Source organism: Solanum pennellii, chromosome 6 (assembly GCF_001406875.1).
Source record: "Solanum pennellii chromosome 6, SPENNV200".
Lineage (NCBI taxonomy): Eukaryota > Viridiplantae > Streptophyta > Magnoliopsida > Solanales > Solanaceae > Solanum > Solanum pennellii.
The window spans coordinates 30,681,228-30,696,498 of NC_028642.1; the positions used below are offsets into that span (position 1 = coordinate 30,681,228).

A 15,271-nucleotide genomic window follows, 5' to 3' on the forward strand; every position below is an offset into this window, starting at 1 on the left:
GTGATTTTACATGTAATTTATAAAAAATTATTAAATTCAAAATTTGATCAATAAATATTTTGCATTATATTAGAATAACTCTTCAATAGTGTATAACCTCTAAATTATATGGTAACTAGTTCCTAGAATGTGCGTTGCATGTTTGTCCAATACAATTATTATAAAGTTGAATTATTATATAGAAAATATTTAAAAAATATTAGTCTTATTAATTTATATTTTATTCATTAAATAAAATTTAAAAAATAATAATATTATTATAGCATCTAATAATATGAATATATCAACATGATTTATCCTTAACAATCTCTCATAACGCTCCATTTAGTAAGTACACAAATATATATATCTATTTAAAGAAACTCTATCAGTAAGGAAAGGATAAAAGAAAAAAGTATTATAAAAGTACCTTTAAAAACAAATATAAAAGTCATAAATTAGTAATTTCTGCATTAATAATATGGAGTTATAACATTCATAATTTCATAGTAGATTGAATTAAAGAAGTACAAATCGGTAAAAAATACAAAAAAATCATGTTGATATATAAGACAAAAAAACATGAAAATTGCCTAATGATTTACATCAAAAAGAGGCAACTGGTAAAGAAAAATTACTTTTTCATGATACATATATACAACTAAAGATTTATAGGATAAGATGAAATGGTGAAGAGTTGTTTCAATTAATTTTCAGAAGTTAGTGATCTTAGACATGAGGGAGAGAAAAGGTTGATTATTTTTACTAATAATTCAATACATTTAATTATACTAATTATAGAGAAAGGTTAACAAATTTAATCCATTTAACCACACTAATTATAGAGAAAGAATAGAGAATTTTTATTTTTAAAAAAAAGTAATTTCTAACAATTTTCTATGAAATAATTTCTAACAATTTTCTATGAAATATTTTCGTCTTTCAAAGTTTGACTTTACACCTTCATATTTTTAGCATTTAGTATAATATATATATAATTATTACTTAGTATTTAAATAATTAGAATTTGAATCATTGTCTAGATGCATGTATTTTAATATGATTATTTAATGTTAAATTAATTATATATTAATATTAATTTAATTTAAAAATAAAATAAGGATAAAGTGGTACTTCAACTTTTAAATTACGAGCCTCCCACTTATAATAATATATGATATATTATATACAAAAAATTAAAACAATTTTAATAGTTAGATAGCTTAAAACTTTTTTATGTTAATAAAAAATATACTACATAAAAAGTCTCAAACTCTTATCTCAATAAAACATTTAATTCTATCTCATAATTTCATATTATAATTTTAAAACATCATTCCATATAGTATGATCAAATAAATCTAAACAACATTCTTATATTTGGATGTGGACCGTAGTCATTAATTCCTCCTTTAAAAAAAATAAAGTATCACCAAAATTACACATTTTTTTTGGAATGAGACACGTTTTCCTATCGTTTAGAGGCGGTCAGTTCATCATGCCATATTATTATTATATATATATACATGCATATTTTTAGTTTATAATTATGCGATTTAAATTTTTTTTTATTTTTATAATTTTGAAATAAATTAAAATGAGATGAATAAATTATAAAGTAATTATTTTAGCCGCAACCTAAATGATCGATATAGAATTCCTTATAGAAGTTATCTATATTTTTGTTTGTGATCTCTTTTTCTTTTTTTTGGGGGGGGGGGGGGGCTTTTTTCTCTTTTCGTTAGCTTCCAAGCTTCATTTGTCATTTTCTCCACAATTTGGGGATATGTTTACGTGCCCATTCGGCCACCATCTCTTTAATGATTTTTGTATTTAAAAAAAAAAGTTTAAATTTGTTATGTGTATTCAAGTAGTGGTTCTGTTTTCAAATTTATCTGACAGAAGAATACAAGTTTTTGGTGTCTCTATCAAAGATCCTTTCTGATTTCTGAGGAATTAATCACACTAGAATGGTCATATATTAATTAGAAATGGATTCAACATCACATGTAAGACAGAAAGAAACTAAGGTAATGACATAATGGAGATGGCTTAAATATATACTAATTTAAAAAGAGTTAAATGGTCAAAAACATATCTGACTTATTCAGTTGTTTTGAGTTTTATATTAAATCTGAACTATCAAGTATGAATTATAAGCTACTTGAACTATCACCAATCAACGTATTAGTTTCCCTCTTTTTTGTACTTGTAATACCACCCTCGTTAGTATTAAAAAAATGAGGAGCAATTTTTAACCTATATATGAAGTATATTTTCAATTCTAAGTTATAGACCTCAACTCTTAATTGTTCATTTTTTTCTATGTCAACGAGTAAAACAATGAACAATTAATAATCGAGATGTATTTAGTAAAATAGTTTATAACAATTAATAGTTAAAATCTACAACTTAGAATTGAAAATATACTTGGTATATAGGTTAAAAATTACTCCTTATTTTTTTAATACTAATATATATTTAAAGAATTATTGACTTCACTTTGTTTTCATATTTCCTACATGCAAATTGCATTCATATGAACATGTATGATGTTTTTGATTTCAGAAACTAGTGGATAGGCCATAGGACTTATGTCTAGCTCATGGGCCTTTTGATGTTATGGACTGCAAAAGCCCACGAGACCACTTGCACTCCAATTCGAGAAGATCCTTAAGACTAATGTACTTTTGTCAATATTACAAATATGAAAGTTTTTTTTACATATATAGCAATTTTAAATAAACTGAAAAGATAATTTTTATTATTAATATATAGATATATTAATTCAAAAACAGTTTTAAACTGTCGTGAAAATAATCTTAAATCACACTCTCTTTATAATATATTTACAGAATTCCATTCTTAAATACATTTAAGTCAGTACAAATCTATATAATCTTAAGTGATGAATTTGTTGAGATGGTAACACCTTTGGGAGAGCCAAATTTTCATTTGTTGTCTCCAACACCTATGTCTGATTCAAAGTGTTTTGTCATTATCGATAATTGATCGTAGTGGTGTGATCGGTCAGACGGAGTACATGAGAAAGTTAAAAGAAATAAAAAAACTTGAGCCTAAAGATCAATTATCGATAATGTGTTGCACCACATAAATCTAAATTGTATTCATGAGACCTTTTTTTATTCAACCTAACTATTTTAAATAGTATTGTTAACGTGAGAACTTGGCAAAATCTCTAGTAGTTTAAGAATGAGAATTTTTTAGAAATACCATCAACAAGTGAATGTTAGGAGTGAATTATTTTTATGCTCAACTTAATTTGTATTGTTGTTAAATTATGTAATATGTAATTGAAGGTGAGAAATATTTCTGCAATGAACTTGAGTGATTTAATTGGCAATGTTGTGGTGAAGGATGAATCAACTAGAGCTGAAGTTGCAAGTCAACTAGTTGATGACGACTTTACTACACCACCTCCTGTCTCAAGCAAAACGAGCAGCAAACCTAAAAATGTACCTTCGAGGAATTTGATTGATAAGATACGACGTACATCTGACGGACAGAAGGAGCTAAGGAAAGACTTTCAAGTAGTATGTGAATTTTCCTTCTTTGAGGTGTTACTATACTATATTTGTGAAAAGTGTTTTGATATGTATTTGTTGATTAGCTAAAACAGAATGTTCATAGTCTAAAGAAGCTCATGATCGAAAATTTTCAACGCAATTGAAGTTCTAAGCGAGAAACTTGGTAGAAATAATGATTCTAAGGTATTCCATCAGTATCTATTTTTTTTAAATTAGAATATGTTTATATCTATGTGTATTGTGTGTCTTATGTACTTTTAACTAATATAGTATGAAGACTTTAGAGGCAGATGCGTGAATGTTGATTGTGACCAAGAATATTATGAAAATAATATCAATTGTTACCAACATGTTGCTTTCAACTTAGAATATGCAACTACTAACCATTTGTGAACTTATATTAGTTTATTTGTTATACATTTCAGTTGGCAAAGTTGATACTAGTGAGATAGATCCAGAACTCTTATTGTCAGATTATATTGATGTCCCGGAGTCTCAGATTTATCCATTTACATGTCTAGTGGCATGTAAACAGATTGATAAGTCTTGTTATTCAGAGGTAGAACATATTCTGATAGAAAATCTCACACAAAATAGGTGTCTCGAAGCATTTCACCAATCTCCATATCTGAATAGTTATGGATCATGTGACAATATGAGCGGAGGAGCCTCTTCCAAGAGTATTGTAACAGGGGTTCACCTTTTTGGAAGTTTTATTATGGATGTTGATTGTTTAAAAGAGATGGATGAATTTAGAGAATGGATCAATGAAGGTCACAGACCACGCAACAAGTTAGTATGCTATTATTTTTATAGGTGTTTGTGTTGTTAACTATGACATGTTTATAATATACAATCTTATAATTATAGGAAGTATCCTTATATTAAAAAAGACAATACTCTCAATCCTCCGTTTGAATTTGGAAAGGCGATTATTAGCAAGAAATATTGGTTCTACAAGTTTGCGTTCAGCGGTCAATCTTTGGAAAGTTCGGTATTTAAATATGAAATATTGTGTTAATTAGTTACCAAAAAATGAAGCCTTAATGTGATTGATTATTTGGTTATAATCTATATAGTATTACTTGAAATTATATGCAGCATTTGGATGTTATCTTTTATTATTTGAGAAAGAAAGGAATGCATGATGATATTCCAGTTAAGTTCACTACAACTGATTATCTATTTGATCTCAAGATAAAAGCTCTTTACAAGAAGTTCATTGAAAATTATGGAGATAGTGATGTGTGAAACCTGAACATGATATAGCCAAGTACATACTTGGTTAATTTGTGTTTTTAACAGGCCGTGGCATATGATTGATCATATATTGTTTTCTCTTTGTGTTGATGAACAATGGGTGATGGCAAGATTATCTTTTAAAGATAGATCGATAAATGTGTATGATTCGATAGGTGATGCTGCTTTCAGAGCCAATATTCGCAGTTCTGTTGATGCTTATCGATTTATTATCCCACTCTTCCTCTTGATTTTGAATTTTTTTAAGAAAAGGACTGATATTCAACTAAACAATGGACCGTATAAGAAAAAGGCAATAGTTGATCCTTTCAATGTAGTGATGATCAAAGACTTGCCGTTACAACAAGCTGCGTAAGTGCCATTTATTTCTAAAATCAGTAAAGTAAACGTGAGTTAACTCTTTTAAATTTTTAACTTTTGATGTTATTTGATTCTTCTTTTATTACAGGGATCATGACATCTATGTTGCATTGTTTGCGGAAAGATTTATATGTGGTAGAAATCTGTTTGAAAGTGTATTTGATGTCAAAACACATTGTATCAAGTTTGGCTCGTTGCTGTGGAATTATGTCAAGATGAAACTAGAGAAACATGTTGCCAGTGAATCTAAATCGTCGGAAATAATTAAAAAAATGGATTGCAAGAAGCATTATAATAATTAGTTTAGGCATAATACATACATCGGACTCTAAACTTGGCTTCAAATTTTTACTTTGACCTCCAACTTTCATAATGCACAAACAGACACTTTAACTATCCTCTAGTAAAAGGGGTATTCATCACAGAATTTGGAAGAGACTTGACAGGGCCTTGGTTAATGATTTATGGTTAGAAAAGATGCCTCAAACCACCATAACTCATTTGTCAACTACGGGGTCTGATCATTGTCCTTTACTCATGGAAATGGTATCCACAGAACCCGACCACATTAACTATTTCAGATTTCTCAATTGTTGGGTAGACAATCCCAATTTCATGCTTACTGTTAAAAATTGCTGGGATAGGCCTGTGGAGGGTAATGCTATGTGGAAATTCCACCAGAAAATGAAAAGGTTGTCAAATACCCTTAGTGTTTGGTGAAGAAATGAATTTGGTGATATCTTTCAAAAGGTTAGGATGTATGAGGAACAAGTGCATGAAGCTGAAGAAAAATACATCTTTAACCAAAGTGACTCAAACAGGAGTGCCCTCCATGAACTCAATGCTCAATATATTAAATTTCTCAAATTGGAGGATACAATCTTGAAACAGAAAACCCAACTCCAATGGTTTAAAGAAGGTGACACCAATTCCAAATATTTTCACTCTATTATAAGGGGAAGGAGGAAATTATTTGTCCACAGAATTGTCAATGAAAATGGGGATTGGATACAAGGCGAGGACAATATTGCTCAGGCTGCTTATGAGCACTTCAAAACTATTTTCACAGGTGAAGACAAGTGTATAAATGAGCACACCTTGGAGTGCATTCCAAGGATGATCAGTCAGGAACAAAATACTCACCTTACCAAGATTCCTAATATAGATGAGCTTAAAGAGGTAGTATATTCTATGAATACTAACTCTGCAGTTGGTCCTGATGGTATGAATGGGTACTTCTTTCAAAAGTGCTGGCACATCATCAAGAATGATTTGGTGGAGGTAATACATGCTTTTTTCAGTGGCCAAATGATTCCTAAGTACTTCTCCCATTCCTGCATTGTGCTGCTCCCTAAAGTGAATAATCCAAACAAGCTTACTGATTTTAGGCCTATAAGTCTGAGTAACTTCACTAGTAAGATTATATCGAAACTAGTAAGTAACAGACTTAGTCCTATCCTCCCTTCTCTAATTTCAACTAACCAGTCAGGTTTTGTGAAAGGGAGAAGTATTTCTGAAAATATTATGCTGGCTCAAGAAATCATTCACCAAATCAAAAAACCCAACATTGGAAGTAATGTCATTATTAAATTAGACATGGCAAAGGCTTATGACAGGGTCTCATGGTCATATATTTGCTTAGTTCTAAGGAAAATGGGGTTTGATGAGGTGTTTATTGATATGGTATGGAGAATCATGGCCAACAATTGGTACTCAATTATTGTTAATGGTAAGAGGTATGACTTCTTCCACTCTACTAGAGGCCTCAAACAAGGTGATCCTCTTTCCCCGGCCCTATTTATTTTAGGTGCTGGGGTGTTATCTAGATCTCTTAACAGGCTTCACAATCATCCGGGCTACCATGGCTTCTTCATGGAAAAGAGAGGGCCCCAAGTGAATCATTTGAGTTTTGCTGACGACATAATTCTTTTCACACCAGAAGGTGCAAAACTTTGAAACTCTTTATGAATACCTTAAAGGAGTATGAAAATACTTCTGGGCAACTCATCAATGGAGATAAAAGTCATTTTATGCTACACTCTAATGCTTTCAATAGCACTAGAGATAGAATAAAAAGACTTACGGGTTTTAAACAGAAGCAAAGTCCTATTACTTACCTAGGATGCCCTTTATTTGTTGGCAGGCCTAGGAATGTCTATTTTTCTGACCTTGTTAATGAAGTTGTTGGCAGGATTACAGGGTGGCAAACCAAACAACTTAGCTATGGGGGCAAGGCAATTCTTACAAAACATGTGTTACAAGCTCTTCCTATCCATCTACTTTCTGCAGTTACTCCACCTTCTACTATTCTTAAGCAAATCCAAATGCTTATGGCTGATTTTTTTCTGGGGGTGGAATAGTGATAGGAAGAAATATCATTGGGCATCATGGAAAAACCTAAGCTTCCTTATGATGAGGGACGAGTAGGTATGAGGAATTTAAAAGATGTTTGCAAGGCATTCCAATTTAAACAATGGTCGATTTTCAGATCAAAGAAAACACTGTGGGGTGACTTCTTAAAGGCAAAATATTGCCAAAGTTCCAATCCAGTAAGCAAAAAAATGGCTACTAAGGATTCATTAACTTGGAAAAAATTGTTGATAAACAGGCCTCAAGTTGAGCAACACATCCAATGGAAGCTGCAAGCTGGAAACTGTTCGTTTTGGTGGGATAATTGGCTACGCAGTGGACCGTTAGCAAACTTTACTTCCAGCAGCAACAGACTTAATAATGCCAAAGTTGCAGATTTTTGGGAAGAAGGGAGATGGAGTTGGAGAAGACTGTTGGAGCAGGCACCAGCCAACCAACTCTCCAACATCTTAACCACAAAAATCTCCCCCTCCAGCATCTACCAGATCAGGCAGTTTGGAAGCCCAACAAACATGGTGGCTTCAATTGTTCATCAGCTTGGGAAGAGATTAGAGAAAAAAGGGCTAAGATCACTTCAACTCTCTTCTATGGCATAAGAACATTCCTTTTAAATCTTCCTTTTTGTGATGGAGAGCCCTTAGAGGTAAACTCCCTACTAACGATAGGATTACTAATTTTGGCATTCAACCAGCAGCTTGTGTTTGCTGTTTTGACAGGTCGGGAACGGATTCCATAGCACATATTTTCAGCAGTGGAAAATTTGCAGCAACAGTTTGGAGCAGTTTTGCTGCCACTGCAGGCATGCTGCCGGACTGCTCCTCACTGCAGACATTATTACAGCAATGGTGGGTTGTCAAGCCAAGGAATGCAGCACACAAAACACTATTACAAGCCACACCTATTTTCATTTGCTGGAATCTGTGGAAGAACAGATGCGCAGCCAAATACGGGGGCAAGACAACCAACATAAACAGGGTAAAATATGCCATATACAAGGACAATTATAAGATGCTTACCAATGCTTTTCCGCAGGTTAAATGTCCAGCAAAATGGGCAGAACTGATACAAATGTGTGAAAGGTGTGTGCATGATATCAAGGTGAACACGGTGACTTGGATTAGACCTAAAGATCAATGGATCAAAGTAAACACTGATGGCAGCGCAATCAATAATCCAGGCAGGCTTGGGGCTGGTGGTATTTTGAGAGATAAAAGTGGTAGATTGGTGATGACATTCACAAAACCACTTGGAGAAGGGACAAACAATAGGGCTGAAATAGAGGCAGCCATCTTTGGTTTGACTTGGGCACTCGAACTTGGATATAGAAATATAATATTGGAACTTGATTCCCAATTGGTAGTACATTGGATCTTAAAGAAGGCTTCTCCTCAATGGAGCATTACCACACAGCTAGGAAGGTTACAAAACCTCATTTCTCAAGTCCAGAACTTCAAGTGCCTACATGTATTCAGGGAAGCTAATTGGGTGGCTGATGCACTTTCAAAACACAGTCACAAGACAACTTCTCCACAGGTTTACTTCAACATCCAACAAATGCCTAAAGAAGCAAGGGCATACTATCACTTGGACTTGTTGCAGATGCCTAGTTTCAGAAGGAAGAAGACCAAAAGAATTAAAGAACCTCCTTGATTATTTTCATTTCTTTTCAACTTAGCTATAATTAAAATTATAGCTACTTTGAATAGAATAGTTTAGTTATAGGCTTTCTTGTAAAGGGAGAGTCTCCCTAGTTTATGTATTCTAGATACATTGTATGGAGAGGAGTCCTCTCCTTAGTACTTAGTATTTTGATTACATCTTTTTGTAAGGGGAAGAGTTGACTTCCGTTGGAGAGTTGACTTCCGTTGGAGAGTTGACTCCGAACCATCTTAGGTAGGAGGTAAGGTTTATGCCCCCCTCCTTGTATTTTGTTTTTGTTATTAATAATAAAGCCTGGGGGTGTTGCTCAGCCCCTTACCACCACAAGGGTCGTTTAAAAAAAAATAAAAAAAATTATTCAACTTTTAAATAAATAAACACATAAGTTCTACGTGACACAATAAACGTAGGACACCACGTAGGATAAAAAATGACATGTAGGATGACATGTAGGACATATGTGTCTATTTGTTCAACTTTATACAAGTTTAAGTGTCTATTTGTGCACATCCAAAGTTGAAGGACATAAATGTGATTTGAAGCCAAGTTAAAGGAAACATTTATGTATTATGCCATTAGTTTATATCTTATGAAATTAAGAGGAATAGTATTAAGGCTTTCTCATTGTGAATGTTTGAGCCAGTGGTCTTTCTTAGTTAGTTGGTATTATGGATTAACTTGAACTAGTATATTTCTTTGTTCATATTCTTATAATGAAGAGTTCTTTTTATTTTAATTTGGTATTAAGAGTTTTTCATACCTTAAAAGTCATTTGATTGTCTTTATTCTCAATTTCGATTTCGTATATGATAAGTTTGTAATATTATTCCTAGCCTGTAGGATCTGTCGCAATGCTTATTTGGTACTTATGATATCTTCTGCTAGAGTATTTTAATAGTAGGATTGTCGTAATTACTAGATAGGTATAATGATCATCGACCCAAACTAAATAATTAAGTAAAAGAGTTTAAACCTCCAACAAACTTATCCTCTACCTTTACATATCATTATAGTTTCTCTCTTTGTTGTAATCACGAGAATCAAGAACCATATTGAAGATGATTTTCTAGTTCTTGAATAAAATAAATGGACAACTTCCATTCTTAAGACGGATTAAAATTCATAGTCAAGATGGAGCCACAAGAAGGACAAGGTTCCAACAACAGTGTCAGGTGATCAAACACTACGAATGTGCAAGTTTTTTGACAACTATATTCGAAATGACATCTGATAGATATATATGATATAAGTTTAACATACAACAATTAAGAGAAAAATAGAAAAAACTCTTCAAACATGAGAATCAACACATTAATTAGAAAAAACTAGAGTCAAATAAACAAAAATACTAGCCAACTATATTCTATAAGAATTAGGCATAACTAAAATTTGAGAATTAAATGTGGAAAACTATGCTGTCTGTGGAATGTTTCGGCATGTCTACCTATTGTGACCTTATTGTCCACACACTCCGCATGTAATTCTTGACTTCTTTGTTCTTGATTCACCCATTTTCGTATCTTATCTTTTGTGTCCTACCAGATTTGATTTTTTCCTTGGGCGGTAGGACAATATTTGCTGCAACATCTGGAGGAATTTTCCATATACTCTTGTCAGGAATAGGATACATTGGAACTTCATATGTGTTTAGTAGGTTGTCTTTCGTGTAGTATACAGAACAATATTCATATTCACTCATGTAGTATTTTCTCACGATAGCCAAAGTATGCTTAACATCCATTTGAAATTGCCTACATGTGCATATTCTTTCACACATATTGACTACATGACGTTTAACTCCATCATAAACTGTATACAAATATGACAACCTACATTATAATAATTATTTTTAGTGGCAGAAGATCAAATAAAATGATAAAAATGATATATCACAAATAAATCACATATCATCATTCTTTGTGATTCCTTCATTTTCTCCCTAATTAGGTGTTCATATTTCGTGCTGAGTGTTGTGCCTGTTGCAATTGCTTCATTCCTGTTTGTATTGTTCCAATGACAAATCATCTTCATCAAGAAATCCAACAAATCATATATTAGAAGATCTTTGGCCTCTTTATCAGCTGCATTCACATATTCTGCAACACTTGAAGTCGTCACCATGAATCTATTGACATTGGAGTGTGCAACCGACCATCTGTGATATCCAATTTCGAATAAGTATTCTTTCACCCTCTTGTCAATGCTATAGGTCTTAGCCATGTAATGATCAAATTCCTCTGTTGTGTATGCACTAGCCATTGCAAAAAATATTTTTCTCAGGGCCTTATGGTGCTTCCTGAAATTTTTCTTAATATTGTCCCAAAGGTGATATAAGCATACACAATGAGGCACCCCTAGATACACTGCAGAAGTGGCATTCTGAATGCTTTCATGCCTATCAGATACGATACTTATACCTTCTCGAATGCCATAGATCTCTCGGATCCTTTCGAAAAACCATTTCCACATTGCATCATTCTCTAATTCGACTACAACAAAAGCTAATGAAAGTATTTTACCTGATTCATTGATAAAATACATATATAATGAATTAGGTTATAAAATCATGTGAAACTATTTGTAATAATAGACTATGTATAATGTGAATATGTATGAAACATTCATGAAAAAATTATCCTAAGCTCATTTAATATTCAATAAATATTCAAATTAAACTAACCTGCCGCATCCTGCGTGCAAGTTGTCAAAATTGTTCCCTGTAGGCTGATTTTAAGAAACTACCATCAACAACAACAACATGCATGCAATACTTCCATCCTTTAATTGAGGCGTAAAGAGCTACATAAGCACATAAAAAACATTCATCGTCTGTCTTTTCCAATCTTGTGACGGATCCAGGATTTGTATGCCTAACCATGTACAAGTAGCTAGGCAACTTTCCATATGAATCTTTAGGTTTACCTCTTAATATCTCTAGTGCCTTTTCTTTTGCTCTCCAAGCCTTCATGTAGTTCAAATCAACGCCATATTAATTTCTAATGTCACGTTGTATATCGGCTGGAGTATATATTGTCTTAGGATTGTCAATATTGCTCGTTATCAATCCTCCAACAAACTTCGAAGTAGCATGACGTTGTGAAAAAAATCTTGATTCATTTTCACATGTGTGAACATTGTAAAATTTTCTCACCTTGAATATATTTGAATTATTAAGGCTGGAAGACTTAAAATACCATGAACACTAATCATCAACACAAACAAGATAATACCTGCAAAATTGATTGACATAATATCGTGATTATAATATATTATGGAATAACATTCCAAGGATCATTATGATCAAGAATTCTAAAATTTAGTAGTTGTAAAAATATATTATATATGTCACATACATGATATGACGTTTTTGAGATTTTACCATGGATTCTTCCTATTTATTATATAACTATCGATTTCTATCTAGAAAACAAATAAAATGTCTTTTATCATTGCCAACCTATTACTCTCAACACTAACTCTATGGATGTGAATTATAATTGAAAAGATGAAAAGCTTTGCAAGGAGACCACAAATAAAATCAAAGTCAAGCTGGTGGAACCATTTGGGAAATGACTATTATATGGTTCTATTCATGAAAGAAGAAATTTATGCAAAGGATATTGCAAAAATAACTGTTTCATTAACGGATGTTGATGCTTTGGTCACACCAACATAAAATGTACACAATATATTACCAATGAGGTATACACATAAACAGAGGTTGCGAAGTTAATTTGTCAAAGTTCATTTATTACCTCGTCGTACTTGAACGCTTAACTTTGAATTGAAAATTTTCCATCTTTCAATTGTTGATTATAACATCTTCTTCAATATCCATTAGATCACGCGAGTAATTTTTGTCAATTGGAATTAGTGTTTGAGTAAGTTCAACACGCTCTACCAGTTACATATCATGGGTAGAATTAGAACTTGAACTGACAGTATTTGAAATTGACAAAATTCCGTCATCGTTTTTTTCCTTCAATGTTATACACAATGGAACATCTGTGAAAGAACTTTTTCTTTTCAAATTCAAATACCATCTCAAACTCCTATCGTTGTATATCTTCATTGGAGTATAATTTTTCTTCACAGAATATTTAATCTCAATTGTATCTGTTGAAGCATAAACCCCAAGTATCTTTGTCATTTCATCAAGGATGGTATCTCGATTTGAACTCACTTTTAGTGTCACACCATCAACTATGAAATTGTTGTAATTGTGTTCAATATCCCATTTACCGTTGTGTTGAACTAAAATTGCAATATCTTCTTCCATGTCTATAGTCGTTTAATTTGCTTGATCTGTAGTAGAAGAAAGATACAACTAATGTAATATCGTTCTTATGAAAAACAGTTATTTATACCTTGAAGAAAGAAACTGAACAGTTCATGGTGCCTTGAATCTCTATTTTATTTAACACGGTCTTTTAAAAATACAAAACGGCTAAGGAAGTAAATATTAAGTTGTCATAAATGTTATTCATTGAATACTGCCATATATATGTAATTATTTACATAAAGGTGTCTACTTATGTTTTTCCCCGAAAAACTACGCAAAATACTCATATAAATAAAATAATTATAATATATATCATTTACTCTCATATTCTATTAAATAATTATACTATGTATTCTTAATTAATTTCGCTTATTTGATACTGAGTCAGTATCACATACTATATTAATATCATTAAAGCTGATAATTTCGCTTAATTGATACTAAATCAGTATAAATATAATGTATTGGTATCATTCAGATTTCTTGTTAAAAATTACTCATTCGTCAATGAAACTTTATATATATATATATGTTATATAACTCCTAATTGAATGCTAATACTATAGTATTCCTAACTTAGGTTATGACTTTTTCAATGAGTTGTGGTTTTTCTCCAAAGATTGTGATTTTTCGATAAGTTGTGACTCCTTTCGAAAGGTTGTGATTTTTCAAAATCAATACGTTATGACTTTTCCAAAGGATTGTGACTTTTTCAAAGGGTTGTGACTTTTCGAAAAAGTCATAACTTTTCAAATAAGACACAAAAAACTTTTAATCATACTACTTCTTTCTTGATTTGTCAAAATGGACAAGTAATTAGGGACAACTATAAAAGAAAAATGGACACTAAAAAGGGATGGAGGGAATACTATAAATATTACCCTTTTGTTTTACTTATGTACTATTTCTTAATATTTCACTATTTTTTACGAAGAAAAGTTTATATGACCTTGTAATAATGTCAGTTGCGGTTTGTATTACTTTAGTTTTTATTATTTATTTCATAATTAATTTTATGAGATAAATATTTTCACTAATGCAAATATATATTTATATTTGGGTAGGTATTTATGTTTAAATTAAAGTATTATATAAGTCACGAATGTATTATCAATTTAACAAGTTCTTCTAACTTCAAGTATATTTTTTTTTAAAATGTTCCAAGTTTTTATTTTTTCTTAAAAAAATATGAAAATATGTGAATATATAAAATGTTGTTGTTCCCTTCACATGTTCATATGATATCTAAATAATTTGATGTGGAATGCACATTCAAAACAAATACGGTTAGATGACAAGAAAAATACAAAGCTAATAAGAGATAAATATATACATTGTTGCATTTAACTAACAAAAATTTTCATTCACCATCTTCATAGGTTTGCGTGAATAAGAGATATATAGATAACAATCCACATTAAACATTTACAAAAGAATCAACAATATTATTTTTTGCTAAGGTTATTATTCACGTCTTTGATTAAATAAGCAATACAATTTACTATAACATATACTTTTGAATTGGTAATCAAGTACAACACACTAGTCAAAAAAGTTTTTTATATATATTGATTTAGTGTCATTTAAGCGAAAATTATCAATCTTAATCCTAAATTACTTTGGATCAAGACATGAACAAGTAATCATTTTGATTTTTCGACCCATTTATGTAGCTTTTTCATTTGAGAACCCAAGGTGTTTGAGCAAATAAGTTAGAGCTATTGAATTGACTTAAAAAAAGTACTAGCTTATAAGTTAAAAATAAAAAGTCAAATTGAAATGACTTTTAAGTCAAAAAAAATAAAAAGTAGGG

The 15,271-nt window shown here is 31.4% G+C and overlaps 1 protein-coding gene across 1 annotated transcript; it reads left to right on the forward strand.

The window, feature by feature from the left end:
• The first annotated feature begins 7,534 nt into the window (after positions 1–7,534).
• On the forward strand, positions 7,535–9,167 carry LOC107022255. The gene is made up of 2 exons (XM_015222922.1): positions 7,535–8,079; positions 8,234–9,167. The coding sequence occupies exons 1-2, from the start codon at positions 7,535–7,537 to the stop codon at positions 9,165–9,167; spliced, it is 1,479 nt and encodes a 492-aa protein (XP_015078408.1).
• The last annotated feature ends 6,104 nt before the right edge of the window (positions 9,168–15,271 follow it).